This window comes from Penicillium mononematosum, assembly GCF_028829835.1.
Source record: "Penicillium mononematosum strain IBT 11891 chromosome Unknown utg000005l:1.0-9366267.0:1.0-9372171.0, whole genome shotgun sequence".
Classification (NCBI taxonomy): domain Eukaryota; kingdom Fungi; phylum Ascomycota; class Eurotiomycetes; order Eurotiales; family Aspergillaceae; genus Penicillium; species Penicillium mononematosum.
The window spans coordinates 3,055,517-3,075,830 of NW_026643275.1; the positions used below are offsets into that span (position 1 = coordinate 3,055,517).

The 20,314-nt window shown below is 48.1% G+C and overlaps 10 protein-coding genes across 10 annotated transcripts; 5 read left to right on the forward strand and 5 right to left on the reverse strand.

The window, feature by feature from the left end:
• Positions 1 to 711: 711 nt before the first annotated feature.
• Positions 712 to 1,859, reverse strand: N7519_009255 (uncharacterized protein; the record flags this gene model as incomplete). The annotated part of the gene is made up of 4 exons (XM_057296028.1): positions 712 to 756; positions 835 to 1,187; positions 1,271 to 1,709; positions 1,797 to 1,859. 4 exons carry the CDS (start codon positions 1,857 to 1,859, stop codon positions 712 to 714), a joined length of 900 nt encoding a protein of 299 aa, XP_057143910.1.
• Positions 1,860 to 2,225: 366 nt separating this feature from the next.
• N7519_009256 (uncharacterized protein) lies at positions 2,226 to 3,082 on the forward strand (the record flags this gene model as incomplete). The annotated part of the gene is given in 3 exon segments (XM_057296029.1): positions 2,226 to 2,383; positions 2,398 to 2,572; positions 2,630 to 3,082. 3 exon segments carry the CDS (start codon positions 2,226 to 2,228, stop codon positions 3,080 to 3,082), a joined length of 786 nt encoding a protein of 261 aa, XP_057143911.1.
• Positions 3,083 to 3,414: 332 nt separating this feature from the next.
• Positions 3,415 to 4,749, forward strand: N7519_009257 (bZIP transcription factor; the record flags this gene model as incomplete). The annotated part of the gene is made up of 3 exons (XM_057296030.1): positions 3,415 to 3,498; positions 3,554 to 4,553; positions 4,622 to 4,749. 3 exons carry the CDS (start codon positions 3,415 to 3,417, stop codon positions 4,747 to 4,749), a joined length of 1,212 nt encoding a protein of 403 aa, XP_057143912.1.
• A 386-nt stretch (positions 4,750 to 5,135) lies between these two features.
• N7519_009258 (uncharacterized protein) lies at positions 5,136 to 6,164 on the reverse strand (the record flags this gene model as incomplete). Its single annotated transcript, XM_057296031.1, has 3 exons — positions 5,136 to 5,495; positions 5,687 to 5,842; positions 5,895 to 6,164. The coding sequence occupies 3 exons, from the start codon at positions 6,162 to 6,164 to the stop codon at positions 5,136 to 5,138; spliced, it is 786 nt and encodes a 261-aa protein (XP_057143913.1).
• Positions 6,165 to 7,745: 1,581 nt separating this feature from the next.
• N7519_009259 (uncharacterized protein) lies at positions 7,746 to 7,928 on the forward strand (the record flags this gene model as incomplete). Its single annotated transcript, XM_057296032.1, has 1 exon — positions 7,746 to 7,928. The coding sequence occupies one exon, from the start codon at positions 7,746 to 7,748 to the stop codon at positions 7,926 to 7,928; it is 183 nt and encodes a 60-aa protein (XP_057143914.1).
• Positions 7,929 to 10,126: 2,198 nt separating this feature from the next.
• Positions 10,127 to 10,732, forward strand: N7519_009260 (uncharacterized protein; the record flags this gene model as incomplete). The annotated part of the gene is made up of 3 exons (XM_057296033.1): positions 10,127 to 10,332; positions 10,357 to 10,471; positions 10,532 to 10,732. 3 exons carry the CDS (start codon positions 10,127 to 10,129, stop codon positions 10,730 to 10,732), a joined length of 522 nt encoding a protein of 173 aa, XP_057143915.1.
• A 195-nt stretch (positions 10,733 to 10,927) lies between these two features.
• On the forward strand, positions 10,928 to 11,449 carry N7519_009261 (uncharacterized protein; the record flags this gene model as incomplete). The annotated part of the gene is made up of 2 exons (XM_057296034.1): positions 10,928 to 11,093; positions 11,160 to 11,449. 2 exons carry the CDS (start codon positions 10,928 to 10,930, stop codon positions 11,447 to 11,449), a joined length of 456 nt encoding a protein of 151 aa, XP_057143916.1.
• A 2,322-nt stretch (positions 11,450 to 13,771) lies between these two features.
• Positions 13,772 to 15,452, reverse strand: N7519_009262 (threonine synthase THR4; the record flags this gene model as incomplete). The annotated part of the gene is given in 3 exon segments (XM_057296035.1): positions 13,772 to 14,100; positions 14,114 to 15,332; positions 15,399 to 15,452. The coding sequence occupies 3 exon segments, from the start codon at positions 15,450 to 15,452 to the stop codon at positions 13,772 to 13,774; spliced, it is 1,602 nt and encodes a 533-aa protein (XP_057143917.1).
• Positions 15,453 to 15,718: 266 nt separating this feature from the next.
• N7519_009263 (NAD(P)-dependent alcohol dehydrogenase) lies at positions 15,719 to 16,961 on the reverse strand (the record flags this gene model as incomplete). The annotated part of the gene is made up of 3 exons (XM_057296036.1): positions 15,719 to 16,618; positions 16,729 to 16,885; positions 16,939 to 16,961. The coding sequence occupies 3 exons, from the start codon at positions 16,959 to 16,961 to the stop codon at positions 15,719 to 15,721; spliced, it is 1,080 nt and encodes a 359-aa protein (XP_057143918.1).
• Positions 16,962 to 17,674: 713 nt separating this feature from the next.
• On the reverse strand, positions 17,675 to 20,270 carry N7519_009264 (putative AP-1 adaptor complex subunit beta; the record flags this gene model as incomplete). Its single annotated transcript, XM_057296037.1, has 6 exons — positions 17,675 to 18,517; positions 18,572 to 19,140; positions 19,193 to 19,830; positions 19,893 to 20,024; positions 20,102 to 20,122; positions 20,194 to 20,270. The coding sequence occupies 6 exons, from the start codon at positions 20,268 to 20,270 to the stop codon at positions 17,675 to 17,677; spliced, it is 2,280 nt and encodes a 759-aa protein (XP_057143919.1).
• Positions 20,271 to 20,314: the final 44 nt, after the last annotated feature.

The window sequence follows — 20,314 nt, forward strand, 5'->3', positions numbered from 1 at the left end:
ATTGGATGTCTTTTGTATATGTCTACTAGAAAAATGGCCGCTAGAACGCACACTCCGGTTACTATACAGCTAAATTCGAAATTGGCTTTTATGTTTATATAGAGGAATTGTGTATGGAACCCCAAGTTGAAACACTCTATGCTAGATACAGTTAGTGCAGACGTAGGGGCTTCTTCAAACTTACAGAGTAGGGTTCTTTCAAAACATCGTTACACCTGGGCACAAGCTGTCAATTACATATACAGGGAACACAGATTCGTTGATGTATGATTCTCTCAAGAAACCCAGTCTGTCTAGATGAAGCACTGTGTTGTTCCAAAAGTACTTTTTCATGGGTAGGAACAGTAGGCATTCTTCTTTCCTTTGCGCATCTTTCCATACCAGAGCAGCTTGCTTTCTTTGTTTCCAAGTTCGCCGCATATCTTAGGATTATGATGGCTATAGATCCAAACCTTCCCGATTCCTGGTGCCATTACGAGCGCTAGGAGAGGGTATAGCCTTGACTAACTTATTACACGTAAATGATAACCTGTCCACCGTAATACGTATAACTAAATTGTTCGTCTCACTCCTAGTAAGGCTATCAAGCACGGCAAGAAAGTGTGGTCTATGTAGCAAAAGTAAGTCATAATTCTCCGGGAAGCCGCAACGACTTCCTAGGACTAGAATTGAGGATGTCGCCTATCCCTCCATCAATTGGAGACGGAATTTTCACAGTTTCACCTTCTCGGAGGGCGCTTGGACACGTAAGACTCCCTACGGACTGGTCAGCAATTCAGCGTAAACGGCATAAGCAACGTAGGCAGTCTAGAGGGGAAGAGAAGAAATGGATACCTCTTGGACACAGGTGGCTACCAAGATCCCCTTAGGAGACCAAATCCTCTGAACCACCAGCGCGCGATCATTGCCAGCCCACGGGCTCTCTCTTTCGGAACACATCCACTCATCTGCCCGCACCGCTTCGGGGTGGTGGAAGTAAATTGTATGATTCAGACTAGCTGCCATAGCCATTTTAGTCCCGAACGTTTGACCCGGCAGGTCGTGTACTTGAACTGCGGCGCCAATAAAATATGCGTCGGACATATATGCTAGCGCCGCGAGCTGGGCCTGAGGACTCCTTTGCTGGATGGGGTCCTTAGCCCGTATCCAGTATCGGATCTGAGTGTTGACCAGGTCGTTAGATATTTCTATTTATTTTTCGATATTAGATTCGAATAAAAATAAAGAGAAAACAATCTTCAATCACCGTTAGGGCTAGGGAAAGACTTACGATTCAAGATTTTCCCCCAGCGAGCCTCAAACGGCCCATCTACTCCTTTCCCATCCATCTCTGCTTGATCGGGTAGTGTTAAATCCTTTGGCATTTTTCTCCCATGTTCGAGTCTCCCTGCCTTATCAACGTCACCGTTATTACTATACGTTCCCACCCGCACAAAGTTGACGATTGCCTCAGAGATCACACCGGTCTTCTGGGTGGCGTGGACAGTCCTCGTGATAAAGCTTTTCCCATCGCGTGTGCGTTTAACGCGATATTCAATCGGTCGCTTTGGATTACCGGGGCTAACGAAGCCGCAGTGGAGAGAGTGGGCGACGTAGTCGCTCGGGATAGTCTTTTGAGCGGCCATAAGACAATGGGCAACAGTTGATCCGCCATAGACTCCATAGCCGCCGGCGAAGCTCCACAGCGGTTGAGTGTTAGTGAAGTTATCCTAAAGAAGAAATTAGCTACCTAGGTACTTTAGAGAGACAGATCACCAAGTAAAAAGCAAAAGAAACAATCAAAGAAAGAGGCGTACCGGTTCCGAAGACACTGGCCTCAGTTCGACTGCCTTTTCAAGAGAAATGGTGTATTTCTCCATTGCTGATTCGATATGATAAGGGATGAATAGCCGTCCTTAAGAGAATTCTAATGAAGAGAGCCGCAGAACTAGTCCCGCACCATGTGACCGCGGGCCCTGACCCCTGCAGCTCCTACAAAAGTCCGCGGCGTATGCTCCTGCGTTCCGAAGTCTCTATCACTGCGCCTGCCGGGACCACTCTCCACCATCCAGGTTGTAAGGAGACTGTAAGTAACATTCCACTTTGGTTGACAATGGTGCAAACCCCCTCTCGGTTTCTATTGCCAGACCATTCAACGAGTTTCTTGCTCTGAAAACTACAAGATCCCTCCCTGCCTCTGTCGTGGCTTGTTCATCTTCAAAATATTCACGAAAGGTTCCGTCAAGATGCCGTTCTTCCAACCCCGAGTGACGCTGAGCCTATTGAATTTCAAACTCACAGGCCAGACAGTTATTGTCACCGGACCAACAGCGGGACTCACTCGGCTTCGAAACCTGCCGCTAGCTTATAGGCCTTGGATGCCATACCATTATTCTCGCTTGCCGTGATATCTCCGAGGGCTTTCGAACCCGGTCAGCTCCTCTCGGAGTATGCTACTCGAGCAACCAAGCAAGATCCCCCGTCAGTAGAGGTAATCAAGCTCGACCTAGGCAGCTTCGACAGTGTTTTATCACTTGCAGCCCAGGTGAAGAGCGACATCCTGGTTGTGGATATCCTGATATTAAATGCAGGAGTTGGATATATGGGGGACTTCCATTCTACCCTGGACGGCCACTAAATTACTCTACAGACAAACTATCTTTCCAATGTGCTACTTGTACTGGAACTCCTCCCCTATTTGCAGCAGTCATCACAGGGCCACCAGCCCGCCAGAATCACCTGGCTCAGTAGCCGATCTGCGTGCGACTCCAACTTCGTTCGCAAGATTCCTCCGGGCTCAGACATTTTCAGGTATCTGGATAATCCTACGAAGTACAGCACCAAAGATCGATACGCGGATACCAAGCTACTCTGTCTGGCATTTCTATATTCGTTCACGGAGCATCTAGGCTCGCAGACACCTCCATGGAATGATGGGGATGATGATAATGCTGCTACTGTGGGCGCGGGCTTTGAACGACCAGCGGCAGCCGGGGACACAGCCATCGTCTTTGTGAATATGGTCTGTATGGGATTGATCAATACAGACCTTACCTACAAGTATATCCCGCTCTGGGTCAAGATCGCTGGTATAGTCAAGTAGTATCCTACTCTTTATAAGACACACTCATTTCACCATCCAATCTTCTACCTATAGGGTTGTAGTGTTAGTTCACCTCAGTTCTTATCACTCGTCTTCAAGCGACTTTGCATAAACAGTAACAAACGAGCCATCCCGAGGTCCTTAGAGGCGCTTAGCAATAAACTTTGGGCGGAGTTCAGGCTAATCGTGGCGATCCACCGATTTTTCGATTATTCAACAGTCCCGACGCCCCGAGTAAACCAACGCCGTCACGTCCTTTTCGCGTTCTCAGATTATCCATTACATCACTCTATGTTTTCAAGATAAAGAAAAGGCCCCAAAAGCAACACACAATGGTCAAAGCAACGACTGACGCGCCCGCGCCTCGCAAGAGAGGCCGGCCAGGAACTGTGACGGACGATCAGCAAGTTCTCGAGGTGGGTACATCCCGAGCAACTACAGAGCGAGTTGGAACTGACCCAAGGAATCCAGAGACGTCGAAAGCAGCTTCGCGTCGCGCAGCAAGCATATCGCAAGAGAAAAGAGACCACGATCGTCAATCTGGAATCTCGCGTACAGGAACTCGAGTCGGGCATCGAAGAGCTCAGCGAGTCGTTCCTTTCCTTTAGTAATCTTCTGTTCGAGGCTGGGATTCTCCAAAATCAGCCTCGTGTCACAGTTGCTCTGCAAAAAGTTACACAGCAATGCGTGTCGCTTGCCAAAAGTGGCTGCGACGAGGCCGAACAAGCACCTGCAGCCCCGGCGGACGTATCGCCATCGAGGTCTCCCACGCTCAGCGATACACAAGATATAACCTCAAATTACAACCCGCCCATAACACAACTTGATTCATTGCCAATAATTGGTGACGCTTTCCAGTCCTCGTCGGACCTCGCGGCTCAATGGCCTGAACTATCACAACTACCCCCCACGCCACCCTTCCAAGAACAAGCAATTCTACCGTTCGGAATAGTGTTGCCGTCTCCGTATATCCCCTTCTCATCCATCCCTAATCCCGCCTTGAATTTCCCGACCATAGTACCGCCCGACAATCTCTTAAAGCAAGGGCGCTGGACACTCTCACACCGTCTGGTCCGACAATGCTGCGAGACTGGATACTATCTATTAACAAGCTTATCTGGAGATGATCCAAGGGTCAAGGCAATCTTCGGCAAACGAATGACCATCGACGAGCGCAACTGCTTGATCTCCACATTCCTCGCCGCCATGCACGACGAAATAGGAGACGCGGTCGAGTTGAGGACAAAAGTTCTCAATTCAACGAGGGACAGCTATTCGCCTGAACAACTCACCGTTTCCTCTCGAACGTGGCAAATTGTCAATGAATCGGGTGCTGATGAGTGGATGGATGCGAGTGGTGTGCAAAGGCTGCTACAGCAGCGAGGGATTCGTATTCAGGACCCGAGCTCGCCCCTCTCCAGTCCCCGATTCAATTCCGCTCCGCGGCTGAACGCAGCGAGCTTCACTAAATGTGAGTAATGCCGAGATCAATTCTTCTTTGTGTCTTCTTGTCCATGCACGTTACTGACCTTGTCGTAGATCTTTCCCTCGGCTCTATCTGTCTCGGTCGCGGACCAGCGTTCCGAAAGCGTGATGTTGAGAATGCCATTCGCCTTGCAACTGTTGATGATCCTTGGGCGTTTAACGCTGTGTGCGAAATACCATGAATTATGTATATTAACAATAGTTGTCTTCAATAGATATAATCTCCGCTTACTTTGCATGATGCGACTATTACAAGCAAGATCCCGCTGTGGAGTTGAGGAAATCCTTCCAGTGCATGTGTTCAACTGACATCGGTTTCGCCAGTCTCATGACCTTCTATGTGCATATAGAAGACATCATTTTCTGGATTCCAACGTTATCAACCCTTTCAGGGTACAATAGAGCCCAATTTTCAGTCCAATCTATAAACGAAGCTCGCAAGTACACCACGAAAGCTTTAGCGTCCAGGGGCTGGCCTTTGAAATCCAGGGCTGGACTCCAAGAATCACCTATATTTTCCATTTACATTTTCTCCCTTTTTGGATCACACAAATTCGCAGGCACATTTCTAGTCACGTCGACGCCAAATAGAGACTCTGTCATGGATCACCCCATTCTCACCCTGGCCCACAGTGTGCGTGCGCTCTGGCTGCCAGTGCGCAACTCTCTCCAGGCCCGTCTTGCTGGGCTCTCGCGACGGGTCCGCATTGACAAGACCCTTATCGTTGTAGGAGATCTTCTCACCGGGGTGGCTCAGGTGCTCCATGTAGGCCTCGGAGGGAGAGGCAAATGGAGGGCCGGGGGCCAAGGGGTTCTTATGACGCGGAGATTCCAGACAGATCAGATAGCCTGCAGGTGAGGGAGAAAGGAGCTCGGTGTGTCGGAGAGCCCATTTCGGACGGAGCTCTGGGTTCAGAGCACAGAAAAACTAGATGGTTATTAGAAGGAATGACCAGAAAACGAGAAAGATCCAGGCTGGGTCGAAAATAGCACATCAAAAGTCCAAAGACAGAGAGTGAAGCATCTTGCAGGTCCCCCTGCGGAACGCAGAGTACAAGTGGAGAGAAAATGATAGCAATGACGGAATGGAGCCCAAACAGCCGCAGTGAGCATACATACCGTGTAATCATAAATAATATCAAATCCATTTCGAGGTACTCCAATTTCCTTCAACCAGGTATCATCAAAGAAATCCCCCTGGACGAAAGTGATCTTCCCTTTTCCGACTTTCTCATCTCGCACGCGGTACCGGCTATGGTTCTCCTTCTCCTCATTCTTGCATGCATCGACAGCCGTGGCGCTGCACTCCAGGCCATAGGCATCATACCCAAAGCTCGCCAGTAAGGAGTACATCGACTCCACGTCCACAGCCCGGTACCAGGGCCTTCCGCCTCTGACCGTCCTGGGCGATGGGCCCGCCAATGGTGCCTGTTCGTTGGACCAGGGTGTCTTCTAGCGCGGGGTTGGGGAAGCCACGATCCCAGGGTAGATTACCTTTGTCCCAGAGGGAGGCCCAGCCCTCAACATACTTGTCATCTTGGTATTTAGCCCAGTATGCTTGAATATCCTTGGGATCAATGTTGGTAGGAGTCGTCATGGCTGTGGGGTGGTGATGTAGTGGGGGGAAGTTGGAGGTGCTCGCTCTGGCGTGACAGTGATAAACAGGGTAGAAAATAATAGGAATAGCACAGAGTGGTTAGAAACACAGGGAAGTAAATGATATTGCACGGCGTCTGTTCTACTTATGTCTCTCTACACTCGTAATTAGTTAAGTGTCTTCACGCTGTGATTAGAGATCATGTCGATCCATGGATGGATTAAGCTCCGACCGCGAACCAATAGTCAGTTAGCTGTTGGGTCGAAATTTAATCGGTCTTTACATGTTTACTCATCATAGAGAGACCCTGTCGAGAAAATTGGAGGTTTCTATTATAGTGGCATGCTCTCTATTTCTAGTCAACATTCTCTCATATTCTTGTCCCTAAAGGCTTAACTATCACTAGGGCCAACTACAACCCACACTCGTTCTAATCTGCCATGTAAAGCTAGGACGTTATAATTAACTAATAATATCAGCTTTAATACTACACCACCCGGAAATATGCATAAACATTCCTACGCAATTCTGACCCGAAGGGAGTAGTAGTTAGTGGTGGCAAAGTAATAATCGACAGGTTAGTTAATAACTTAGGATCAGACGAAGAAATTCCCATAGAAGAAAGATAAGTATGACCATTGAGGACAAGTGGGTCTAGTCTTTATTAACGCACTAAATTGATTCTAATTGATTCTAGTCGACCATCGTAGCTCTGAATGTGATTTATTAGTTTTATTAGTTTAACTATCCACGGGGCTAGAGCTTATAAGTTTAAACCCGCCCAAATGCAGCAGGGGGCTAGTCCGTAATGAGTTAGTGAGTTGGTTAACTTGAGCTCGGGAATGTATAGTAATCACTCCGAGCGAACATGCCTGATGATTCAGTAAAGACGGTTGAACTAGTTGACTCATCACGCCGTAAGGAGGTGTTTTAATGTTGAGTAATGGACAACGTTGGAAACCTTTCTGGTTATGCGAAGGATTCTCTAGCTGTATTGCACCGAAGCTATGGGACAGCGTGGAATTGAGATCTGAATGCTCTGGGTCAGGGGGAGCCATTTTCGGCTGCTATAGAGGCTAGAAACGGCCGCCCTAGCATAAATGCATTTTGTTATAGAGAACAAGAAGCATAAATAGGTGCTTCTTTCTATGTATGAAGAAGATAGACAAGTCAATTTATTACTTTTTGTCAGAATACAGACCGAGTACATGGATTACCGAGTCCAATACCATGGAATCATGTGATTTTAGACTATGCAAATTGCGTACTAATTGTGTCCGACCAGACTGTCAAAAACGGACCATTGTTGTTTTTTAGTTAGTTAGAGAACTTTACCATCGTGAATTTACCAATACGTTCGCCATACACCTGATTTCCGTCAGTTATGAGCCCGGAATCGCTTCAATTTTAATCTCTTTTCCATCCTTTTGTTAAATCTCATATATATTGAGCCCATATTTGCCTGGTTTTAGACCGGCCCCTGGCTGTACGGAGATAACAACCCCTGAATTGAGACAACCCCTAAGAAGTATCAACAACAATATTGGAAATCCATTTGCGAACGTCAATCGAACCGTCACGATGTCGGATTATACTCTCTCCGCGAATTCGTCCTCTCGCGTCACCTTAAAAGACACATCGAACTGGGAGCTATGGCTCTCGATGATCAAAACCATTGCGGAGCAGTTCGACGTCTGGGATCTATATGATCCGGAATCAGATACAGAACCCGCACTTCCGAAAGAACCGATCGAACCGAGTTAGGAGGATCTAAAGAGAGATCATCCAATAGACTGGTTTCATCTATACGGCGTACTAAATACGCAATATGAGAGAAAGCTCAGTGTATACAAAAAGAAGCTCCAGGGTAGGAAGATAGTTGCAAATACAATCCGCCAGAGCATCCATAAAAAATACCAGGTTTTCATAGACCAGGAGACACCATAGGGACTACTTAGGAATCTCGACAGCGGGTCTCACCGGAGTGCAACCCTACATATAGAGCAAGCCTTCGCACGGCATAGAGGAATCTAGATAGAGGTCTAGATAAAACAACAGACATTGATCAGTGGCTGCTGAATTGGCAAACCTTACAAAAACGCTGTACAAAAGCAGGGATTACAGAGGCCAGGGAGGCTTCAATCCAATTTCTAGAAGCTGTATCAGTGATTTCACCGGAATTCCATACAGCCTAGATCGTCACAGCTGAGATAGCCTCTGCTAGTGAGAGAAGCGAGGAAGAAAGACAGGCTGATTTCGCAAACCTACTTACCCGGTATAAAGCCTATTAGCTTATGGCCCATAGAAAACAGGCAGCACAAAGAGGCCTGTCAAAAGCTGTGTTTTCAACATGGCAGGGCCACCAGGAAGCTCAGCCCGGAGATTCAACAACAAGCAGCTTAGCTAGCAGATCTACTAGTAAACCAGCTAGGAAGAAACCATCTGATTTTCCTATTGAAAAGCGGTTCTGTCCATATAGTAAGATGAGACATGCACCATGGAGATGCTAGGCTGCATTCCCAGAGGATAAACCGGCTAGTATGCCAGATACACACCCAGACAAAAAGAAGGCATGGGATAGAGCCATAAAGGCAGACCCTAAATAGAGAGCCTTTGTTGAAAAGAAGCGAGCAGAAGAGAAAAACACACAGGCGAACCCAGTTTTCCAGCCTAGAGCACTAGGCTTCTTCGTAGCTAAGAACCAGCTAGTAAACGACGCATTTGAGATCCAGAAACCCGTAAAGATCGATCAGAAACATTCTGAGATCGATCACGAACATTCTGCGATCGATCACGAACATTCTGCGATCGATCACGAACATTCTGCGATTGATCACGATCATTCTGCGATCAATCATGAACATTCTGTGACCATTCACGATCATTCCATGTTCCACCAAACCAGTTATGATCCTCTCCACAATAGATGGCTTATCGACACCGGTGTATAAGTCCACATTTGTAATAACCGGAGGTTATTCGTCGAATTTCAGAAGACAACGAGCTCGATTCGGGTAGGAGACACGAAGACGATGGTAGAAGGAATCGGAACTGTCTCAATCTATGGTGTTAGCCTTGGGAACGAAGCACCGCTGCGAATGGATTTATTCAATGTCAAATACTCGCCAGGTTTCCATACGAACATCATCGCCCACAGTCAGATGTTTAAGACAACAGGAGCGTTCTTAAACTTCAAAAAGAACTAGATCGAATAAGACGAAATCCCACTATATACTACATACCGGGATCAAAAGCTTCCCTAGTTAGTGCAGCCGAACCAGCCGTTAGTGAATACAGCTGTAAAGAAGTCAGCCAGAGAACCTGCATCTAAAGCCTCTATTGAAACCTAGCATCGTCGCCTAGGCCATATTAGTAAAGAGAGGATTGAAAAACTTACTAAAATAACGGAAAGTGTGAAGATAACTGGTTGCAACCCTAAGAAGCAAGAGGCTTCGGAGAAACAGGTATGCGAAGCTTACCAGTTAGCAAATGCACCTAGGCAGATCTCACGGAGGAAGATAGGCCAAGCCTACGGGGTACTCAGCAGAGTGCACTTTAACCTCGTACAAAATCAGCCTACATATAACAGACATGTCTAGTTAACGCATTTCTATCTTAATAGGATCAGATGCCACTTTGTATTCACTCACGTGAAGAAGAAGGACTGCCAATGGGCTGTTAGGAAGTTCATCGCTTTGATCCGAAACTGGCTAAATATCAGAATCAAGGTCTTCCACTATAACAATGAGCGTAGTGCTAGTAATAAGGTTGAAAACATGATTGAAGCCGAAGGCTACGTTATAGAGCACTCACCTCCTAAGACACCAGAGATGAACGGACCAGCAGAGAGATCCGGAGGTGTAATCATCCAAATAGCAAGGGTATTAATCAATAAAAACCCGGATCTACCGAAGACGCTCTAGCCGGAAGCAGTATATGCATCAGCATACATACTAAACCGTATGCCAACAAAGCTAGTAGATGGAAGATGGATCATACCTTGGATGGAATTGATAAAACTGGCTGCACCAGATAGGATAAAGGACCAGCGAATCAACCTTTCAAACCTCAAGGTGTATAGCTGCTTAGCGTATTCGAGAATCCTAGATTCAAAGCGCACACAATCAGACAAGATATCACCGAGAGCAGAGATCGGATTCCTAGTGGGGTATGTCTCCAAAAACCTATATAGGATCTGGTTTCCGTACAAAGGGGGACAGTATGGAAGGGTAGACGTTATCAGAGATACTGTTTTCGATGAGACACGGCGGTATACGACGGCGAAGAAGCTAGAATCAGAAGATACAGTTAGTACGCTGACAAATACGCTAGAAGAGAGAGAGAACTGGCCTGCGCTCCTAACATAGGATGAAGCTCAGTCTGAACTGAGTACCCAGATGCAGATGCCGTCATCCATAGCCCGCATCGCCCTGCATGATGACGTTCAGCATACACAGCAAGGGCAGGATCCGCATACAGATGCAGATTTACAAGATGCAGAGATGCAAGATGCAGAGATACAAGATGCAGAGATGCAAGATGCAGATCTGACAGATAGAGAGATGTAGGATAGAGAGATACAAAGTGAGAGAATTGGAAGACAGCAGACCCCAATTGCTATATAAAAACCATCTGATAATATGCCAATTACCCCGGCGTCGATCAGACCAACACAGCAAACAGCAAACAGAGGCTATATACCTAGGTCCTTCCCAGCAAATCTCTCCTCACCTCCGTCACCTACTTTACCAGCATCCCATACTATGCAAAATCAGCCTTTTTCATCAGAACGGACCCCGTTTTCATCATCTTCCGCACCAGATACCCCGGAATCAGCCTCACAAACCCCGAGATCTCTACATACAGACGCCGCAGATGCAGATCCTAAGCATACCGGTGATGACGAAGTGAGAGATACCGGAACACATAGTGAGAGCAAAGTGAGAGATGCTAGAACGCATAGTAAGCCCAAAGTGAGAGATAACACACTACCAGAGCCAGTCCCAACCTCCGCTATACAGACAACCATACCATCTATTAAGACTAGGGGGGTGGAATACGAAGATGAGATCTCAGAGAGCGAGATGCAGCTGCAGCAAGAGCTATCACAAACCCCGGTTTTACATACAGGAAGAGATAGATCAGATGGTATTAACACTGTAAATATCATCTCAGGGTCCAGATCTCGGAAACCCAGGCAGGACCCCGACTATACAGTATATCTCGCTATAGAAGAAGACGAACCACCAGCGCTAGTTTATGCATTTGGAGCCTGTATAAACTAGAGATTCGAAACAGATCAAAAGCCTAGGAAGCCTCACAGAGATCAGCTTCCCCCGGAGCCGCAGAACTAGAATAAAGTCAAATCCCATCTTTACGCCAAAGACTTTATGGCAGTAGCGGAATTCGAGATCGATACGCTACGTAGAAAGGAGACCTTCTCCTAGATTCCGATCCCGAACACACAAACCACACAAATCCTGCTATTGAAATGGGTGTTCACATACAAATTTGATGCCGATGGTATACTTAACAAGTTCAAAGCCAGAATCTGCGTGCGGGGAGATCTTCAGTAGATAACACCGGAAGAAAAGAGAGCTGCTACACTCGCGGTGAAGACAGCGAGAGCGGTTTTTACATTAGTTGCTACGTTTGATCTAGACATAAAGCAGCGAGATGTTATGAATGCATTTCTAAACTCTATCTTATAAGATAAGATTTATACTCGCTGTCCCCCCGGTTTTGAAGTATCAGGCCGATACTGGATGCTGTACCGTGCGCTATACGGACTGCGGATATCTCCACGTTTATAGCAGCAAGAAGCTACCAGGGTGCTAGTGAAACTAGGCCTTACCCCTATACCGGAGGATCCATACATTTTTGTCATAAACGGGATCATCGTTTTCTTCTATGTTGATGATATTATCATTATGAACCACCCAGATCATACAAAACAGGCTGCTGATCTAGATAATCAGATGAAAAAGCACTAGAAGCTTCGTGAATTTGACGCTAGTTGGTTTCTAAACATACGCATTGTAAAAGATCGGACCAAAAAGAAGCTCTGGCTATGCCAAGACAGCTACATTAAGAGCATAGCGGCGAGATACAGTCTGATCACTAACCGGAGGGTTGATACGCCCCTAAGTATAGAGCCATTGCTCCCCTTTAATAGCGTTACGACAGCGAGCCAGATCCATGGTTTTCAGGCCAAAGTTAGATCAGCTCAGTACGCCACCACGATCTCCAGACCAGACGCTACAAAAGCAACCAGCAAACTAGCTGAATTCCTTCTAAACCCCGGACCGAAGCATCTAGATACTATTGACAGAGTCATCCAATATCTCTACCAAACCCGCTACTATGCAATTGAGTACGGAGTTCAGATAAAAGATAAGAATTCCAGCCTGCAGCTTGCAGCAAAATCTGTTAAATTTGCAAGCGATGCATCTTTTAGAGATAACAGAGATCGGAAGAGCTCAGAGGGCTACATATGTAAGCTCTATAGTGGTCCTATAGACTGGAAGGCTTCAAAACAGAAGACTATCACCACGTCTACCACCGAAGCAGAGCTTTTAGCTCTATCCGAAGCAGGTAAAACTGTCCAATAGTGGCGCCGAGTCCTCGAGTCCCTAGGGTTTAAACCCTCTCACAAGCTGTCAATTGCATACAACAATCAGCAGACTGTTGATCTACTAACAAAGGAAGGCGCCACTATACATACAAAGCTTCGACATGTTGACATCAACAGGCTTTGGATGAAACAGGAAGTGAATGCTGGCCGCACTAACGTGCATTGGATTCCTACAGCAGAGATGCCGGCAGATGGCCTCACAAAGATACTGCCGAGGCAGAAGCAGCAGGCTTTTAGACATCTGCTTAGGATGAGAGAAATCAGACATCTGATTATACCCCAGGAAGGTGGAATTAACAGCTCTTAAAGCATTTGTGAATAGCTTCAAAAGCTAGGGGGTGTGTCAGAATACAGACCGAGTACATGGATTACCGAGTCCAATACCATGGAATCATGTGATTTTAGACTATGCAAATTGCGTACTAATTGTGTCCGACCAGACTGTCAAAAACGGACCATTGTTGTTTTTTAGTTAGTTAGAGAACTTTACCATCGTGAATTTACCAATACGTTCGCCATACACCTGATTTCCGTCACTTTTCACAGTATATTGGAACTTTTATATTCATAGTGTTCTTTCATCATACTATTTTTGTCTCACATACATGCTATATAGAACTTGGCTTCTATATTCGACATACTACATGCTTGTCTGATCGGAATACATATATCTGGAACCTGCTGAAGGCAACTTCAGTATCAAGTAGCGTAAATATTACATTAAAGTGTTGAGGATTTTGTATACACGAATGGTACAGTGAAAACAATACACATATAAAGAATTAGGTTCTGAAGCGACCCTCTAGGTTATAAACAAAAACAGACATATATTTAGATAAGAAGTAAAAGCGTCAACATGTCTATACTACAGTATAAGACTTTCTCAGCGTGCACATGTTCCACTCCCTCTCATTCACTCACCAGCTCGGTGTATTTCATGATGCATTTTGTTTTCTCTTGCCTGGTTCCATATCTAGCGCAAACCCTGCAACTCCTGTTCAAGCTCCGCCTTGACAATCTCCTTAACGCCCTGCCATCCGGCACTCTCACCGACGGGGGTAACCCGACTCTCACGCTGCTCCAGACCAATGAACTCCTGGGGCAGGATCTCGGTGAAGTCATAACCATCTTCGCCACGCAGAGCAAGGTCCACAGCGCCAGCAAACTTAGCCGGGTGGGCAGTGGACAGGGAGATATGGGTGACATCGGGATTGCGCGCCATAGAGCGGCGCGTGGCAGCAACACCAACAGCAGTGTGGGGGTCGAGGATGTAACCACCGGTCTTGGAGCTCTTGGCAGAGCCTGGGGCCAAGACCCTCAGGGAAAGAGGTCTTGTAGATATCGCGGATCATAGAGATAGTCTCCTCGTTGCTAACGCGCTCACTCTCGAAATCGACCTTGGCGGCTTCGAGGACCTCGCTGGGGACTTGGAAGCCGCCGTTCGTCTTGAGCTCGTTTAGCCACCCGCTGACGCTCTCGCAGGCGTGCTTGCGGCGCTCGGCTTCGGTGCCGCTAATGGTTTGGTAGGAGAGGAACCAGAGGAGACGCTCGAAGTTGCTGCTGACGAGGATGTCCATGGCTGGACTGTGGGTTTCCTTCACGCCGTGGTCGGTGGGGGCGTCGAGGGCCTTCTTGGTGTAGTGGCCGCCGCTGCGGAAGAAGCGGTCGAGGATGTCATTTGCGTTGGTGGCGATCACCAATTTCTCGATGGGAAGACCCATCGACTTGGCGAACCAACCGGCAAGGATATCGCCGAAGTTGCCGGACGGGACGACCACTCGGACCTTGGAATCCTTGTTAAAAGAGGGGGTCTTGGTGAGGGCGAAGTAGGAGTAGATGAAGTAGGTGATCTGGGCCAGAATTCTGGCCATATTAATGCTGTTGACGGCGGCGATGTTGTGGGTGGAGTTAAGGTCCTCATCAGCGAAGAGCGATTTGACGATATCCTGGCAGTGATCGAACGAGCCAGCCACGGTGAGGTTGTGAACATTGGGGTCCAAGATTGTAGTCATTTGCTTCTCTTGGATAGGCGAGACTCGGCCACCATCAGGGAAAAGAATGAACACGGAGACATCCTTCTTGCCGCGAAGTCCATAGATAGCAGCTGAACCAGTGTCACCGCTAGTAGCACCGACAACGGTCAGGTGGTGTCTATCCTTGCCAGTCTTTCCAGCATTCTTTCGGACGAGGAAATACTCGAACAGGTTTCCGAGGAAGCTGAGCGCAACATCCTTGAACGCAAAGGTCGGGCCGTGGAATAGCTCAAGCAAGTAGAGGTTCTTTTCGAGGAGGACGGAAGGAGTGCGCTCGGGGTGACGGAAAGTCGAGTAGGACTTGTAGATAATGTTCTTGAGATCTTCACGGGGAATCTCGTCCGTGGAGATATAGAGTGACATGATTTCGAGCGCCAAATCCTCGAAGCTCAGATCGCGCCATTCGGTCTCCCATGACTTAGGAAGGGTAGGCATTTCCTCCGGGATGAAGAGACCCCCGTCCGAGGCCAAGCCTTGAAGAACAACATCTTCAAAGGTTCTCTAGAAAGATAGTTTGGTTAGGAACATGTTTGCGATGAAATTTGGAATAGTTATTTTTCGACTCACCCCGTACTCAGCACCACGGGTACTTAGATATTGTTGTGAGAGAGTAGGAGACATGATTGCAACAGTCAATTGACTCAACAGAAATTCCTTGAAGCCAAAGTAGAGAAGAAGAGGCGGAATGATTCATCCCACCGCGGGGGAAATCTGAGTGTCCCAAAATGGATTAGCGTCTCCGAGAACGGCCTTCACGTGCGTGATTTGATTGGCTGTCACGTGTATACAGTCGACAGTGATATTTTGACTCTTTTCAACCCTTTAGACTTCAATCATGAACACATCTCTATATTTGAACAATCTTCTAGTTATCTAGTTACAGGCGCCTACTCATTGACCAGCACGTATCTGTAGCGGGCCTTCCCATCCTCCATATCCACAATCGCCTTATTCGCATCCTTCATCGGGATTTCCTGCACCCACGGGCGAATTCCCTTTTCAGCAACAAGCTGGAACATCTCCCGGATCTCGTTAGGGCTACCAACAAGGGAGCTCTGCAGCTTCAGACGACGCATCAAGCTGCGAACAGGAGCGAACAGCCCACCATCCTCGGGAAGACCAACCTGCACAAAAGATCCACCAGTCTTCAACAGACCCAGGTAGTCATTAAAAGGCATCTTAGTAGACGAGACAGTCGAAACAATCAAATCCAAAGACCGAGCATTAACCGTAGCCCAGTCCGGCTCATCATCAGTCGCAATATAAAGATCCGCCCCCATCTTCAGCGAATCCTCCTTCTTCCCCATCTTCCGCGAGATAGCAACCACCTTATCAGCCCCCATAGCCTTAGCAAACAACAAGCCAAAGTGACCCAGTCCCCCAACACCAATAATGCCCACGCGCTTGCCAGGACCACAGCCATTGTGCTTAAGCGGGCTATAGAGGGTGGCGCCGCCGCACAGCATAGGCGCAGCATCAGCCGAGGAAATGGCATCGGGGATCTTGATAGCAAAGTGTCCGGGCACACGGTTGTACCGCGCATACCCGCCGTACGACTTGCTGCCGTCGTAGTGGACGCTGTTGTACGTGCCGACGACCTTCTTGCTGCAGTAGTTCTCCTGGCCTGATGCGCACTCCTCACAGTCGCCCAGACGGCCAAGGCAGGACTCGCTCTGTGCGCCGACACCGACTCGGTCGCCGACCTGGATGCCGGATACCTTGCTACCCACGCGCACGGCTGTGCCGACAATCTCGTGGCCCACGCAGCAGGGGTAGGCGGTGGGTCTCTGTGGCGGATGTTAGATTTTTTTCCTTATACGGATATCTTATACAACGTTGTATATCGGCGAGTCTTCCCATATCGAGATCTCGCTGATACGGAAAACATAAAACATACCCAGCCACTCCGCAGAGTGTGTATATCAGAACCACAGATGCCGCAGTGAGAGATTTTGATATCAACGTCGGTCTCCTCCCACTCTTTCGGCTGAAATTCTTGCCAGACCATCTTGCCCTCGGCGGAACTCAGGGTCGAGACCCATCCAGCCTTCGAACTTGTAGTTTGTTTGCGCCATGATGTGGATTAAGGAAATTGTTCGCTGTACACTTCCTTCCCGGGGACTGCCCCATTTATGTTCTAGTCTTGGAAGCGGGACACGCCCAGAGTCCCACTCGACTTTGCACACTGGAAACTTCGCTTTGATGAATAATTGGTAAGCCACGTTCTTCTATGGATCCAATTTGGAGATTTGGAGTCATAAAGGCCCATAGAGTGTGCTGTCTCTCTACCTAGAGAAATTGGTTTGCCCATAATCGAGAATCTCCACCCATACCTGCATGTCTACCTACATATGCAGGCAGGCAGTATCTGCTCTCCAATACAATTGCTTGATTAGACTACGATATGCTTACCTAGAAATTTGCTTTGTGGTTAATATCCAGGTGTAGCGCCTTTTCTTTTTCCTTTTTCTGTGGAGCTGTGTCCTATATCGGCCGAGAAAAAGCGGAACTCCATTTGCATCTCTTTAACATAGGGCTAGATGGTAGGCACATGTATTTATAAATGTCCCTCATACCTATATACATGCACACTACAAGGCTTGGCTGCATTGCCAAGATATGCTTAATCTACGCTCAAAAACACCACAAAGAAATTGATATTCGAGGCAGAAAATGTACAGGCCTTTTGAAGTCCGTTTAGGTAGAGATGCAAGCAAATTAAGCAAAAGAAAACACCAATCTATCTCATTCAGTTCAGATCCTCGCTTGCGAAAACACCTGGATATAACATCAGCCAGTAGGGCCGGCTAGACACACTTGGCTATACCATCAATGCTATTGCTCTAGAAGAGCGACAAGATGTCGTCGTTGGATTTCTTGGTCTGGGAATTTTGAGAAGGGCCCGCATTTCCGGAGAGATCAAGCCCAGAGAATCCGTTCATGAGATCACCGCTGTTGGCACCGCTCGAGGAGGGCTGGGCAGCACCAGAGTCTCCGAACACGCCCAAAAGATCATCCAGGTTGTTGCTTGCTTGCCCTGTGGTGGTACCAGCTGCAGGGGATGCTACCCGTACGGGGGTGCCAGCCAGACCCTCCAGGCCGGACATACCGCTTGAAGGCTCGGTTTGTGCGGAGGCAGGAGCACCGCCGTCGAAATCGATGTCCAGCAGGTTCTCGACGTTGTTTTGCGCCTGCGCAGGGGCCGTGGTGCCGCCAGCGGCAGCGGCAGCAGCCGCAGCCAATGGGTTCTCGCGCGCGTTCTGGAGTTGTTCCTGTGGATTGGTTAGTAACGTGCTTGACGAACGCAGGAGATTGAATACGTACTCGATAGCAGCGCGCATGACGGCATCGGCGCCGAATCGGCCGTGGCCGACAAACTGCTCGGGGGGCTTGTGGTAGACGGAAGAGAGAGTAGACAGTTCGGAAAGGAGTTGGTCGAGAAGCGACGGTGGCAGTGAGTGGATGGTGGTGACGATAGGGGGCTTGTCCGATAGCACGATGTTCTTTGTCGCGTTTGAATCGCTAGTGTTGGACAGAAGACGCCAGTAGATATATGCCCGGTCACGGACATCTGGGTTGTCGTTCTCGGAGGTCGCAGCCTGGAGTACTCGCTGCACCAGCCCTTGTGCCTTCTCGGGTCGCTTGAGGAAGAGTTTTACCACAGCTGTGAGGATTTGCAATTGGGTCTAGGTATAAATGTTAGCCAAGATGGTAGCGTGTATCAGGAGGGAATAACATACCGAAGAGAATTCTTCGTTGAAACCATCCACAAAGCCACCCAAGATATCACCGGCGTTGCTAATTTTCTCGGCATATTCTCCAACAATCCAGATGAGGGCCGCTCTAGCATTAGGCTCATCCAACTCATCAATGCACTGGCACAGAGTCGGGATGATACCTTCGTAGCCGGGATATTTCCGGAAGATGTCCTTGATGACAACGATCGCTTCCTGAACGACGTAGTTCACCTTGGTGTTGATGAGATCCAACAACGTGTTAACACACCGCTCGCTGGCGCTCTCGATCTTGATGGCAACCTGGCCGATTGCCCTGACAGCCCGGCGGACAAAGTCCATATCGACTTCAAGGGCATACTCCTTCAATTCAGCGAGGAGCTGATCCACATTGCGATCGTTCGCTATGCGCACCATAATCTCAAGTTTCTGGAACTTGACATATGGCGGGTCATTGTATTTGCAGAAGAAAACGCGGAGTTCTTTGTTGAGAATGTCAGGTTCCTTCTGCAGCAGAAGGTCGATATTTCTTAATGCAACATATTGCACTTCGGGGGCTGACGAAACCAATGTGACTATCTAAAATTAGCATGGAAGGGCTGTAATGAGAACAGCGAGGGAGCATACCCAATGGCGGAGCCATCTTCTTTAGGTAGTTCTTCGACAAGTCAGGGTTGACATTCTTCATATGCAAGAACACAGCCTTGACTGCAGCAAGAACCACGCCGGAATTAACATGCTGGAACTGAGGAGCGACCCGTTCGCAGATGTGTTCCGACTCCTTCACATCGGAGGTCTTATACTCGGCCAAAGTTGTGAGAATGGTGACGCGCCCCCATTCCGTGCACTCATTCAAGGCCATCAGCATCTTCCGTAGAGTGTTACTAGTGATCTGCAGAGCCTGTGTCTCGGGTGCTGTGTGATGAATCTCCTGAAGTGCGGTCACTGAATTGGCGACGACCATGGGGTTGGGGTCTCCAATCATCTCCTGGAGCATCTCCAAGAATCCGTTCTCGAGAGCCATTGCCGGGTTTAGATCGAAAAGCTTGGCGACACAGATTGCAGCGGTCTTGCGGACATATGGCGACTCGTCTCGGAGTGTTTTGCGCAGTGGTTCTTCCATATAGTCCACCATCTTGTCCACCCGAATACAACCCATTGTCCGGATTGCCAGCGCACGAATCAGTGGGTTAGGGTCTTCCGAATCTTGTACGAAGGTGTTAACGGCGAGAATACATAGATCAGGGTGCGATTTGGCGTAGTTCCTGGAAGTGAGATTAGACCGATTAGCATACGTAGCCACCTTCAGCGGTACTGTGGTACCTACATGAGATAGAGGTAGACCAATTTCTTCTGCTCAAGATCTCCAGTAGCAATGTTCTTGAGAACATCTGGGAACAAGGCCGAAACATCCTTTCCTAGGGTCATGGCCATGATTGTCTTTTGAATGGATTCCTTCCTGTTACACTGTCAGCCATACCACGTCTTCGACATACACCACCAGGGCGAACTGAAGTCTTCACTTGCTGTACATACCGTTCATAGGCATACTGGGAACTGTAATCATAGTTAATATCATCCGTCATTCACTATGGCGAGGGAGCCAGCGCATGGAGGGGGCCGCATACACAAGTCCAGCTCGCAATTCGAACGTTTCTCCTTTCCGAGGCACCGTGAAGGCGCCACGGATCTTGTTCATCGCCATGGCGAGGATGTATAAGCTTCAGCAACGACTAGGTCGTGCCTCCG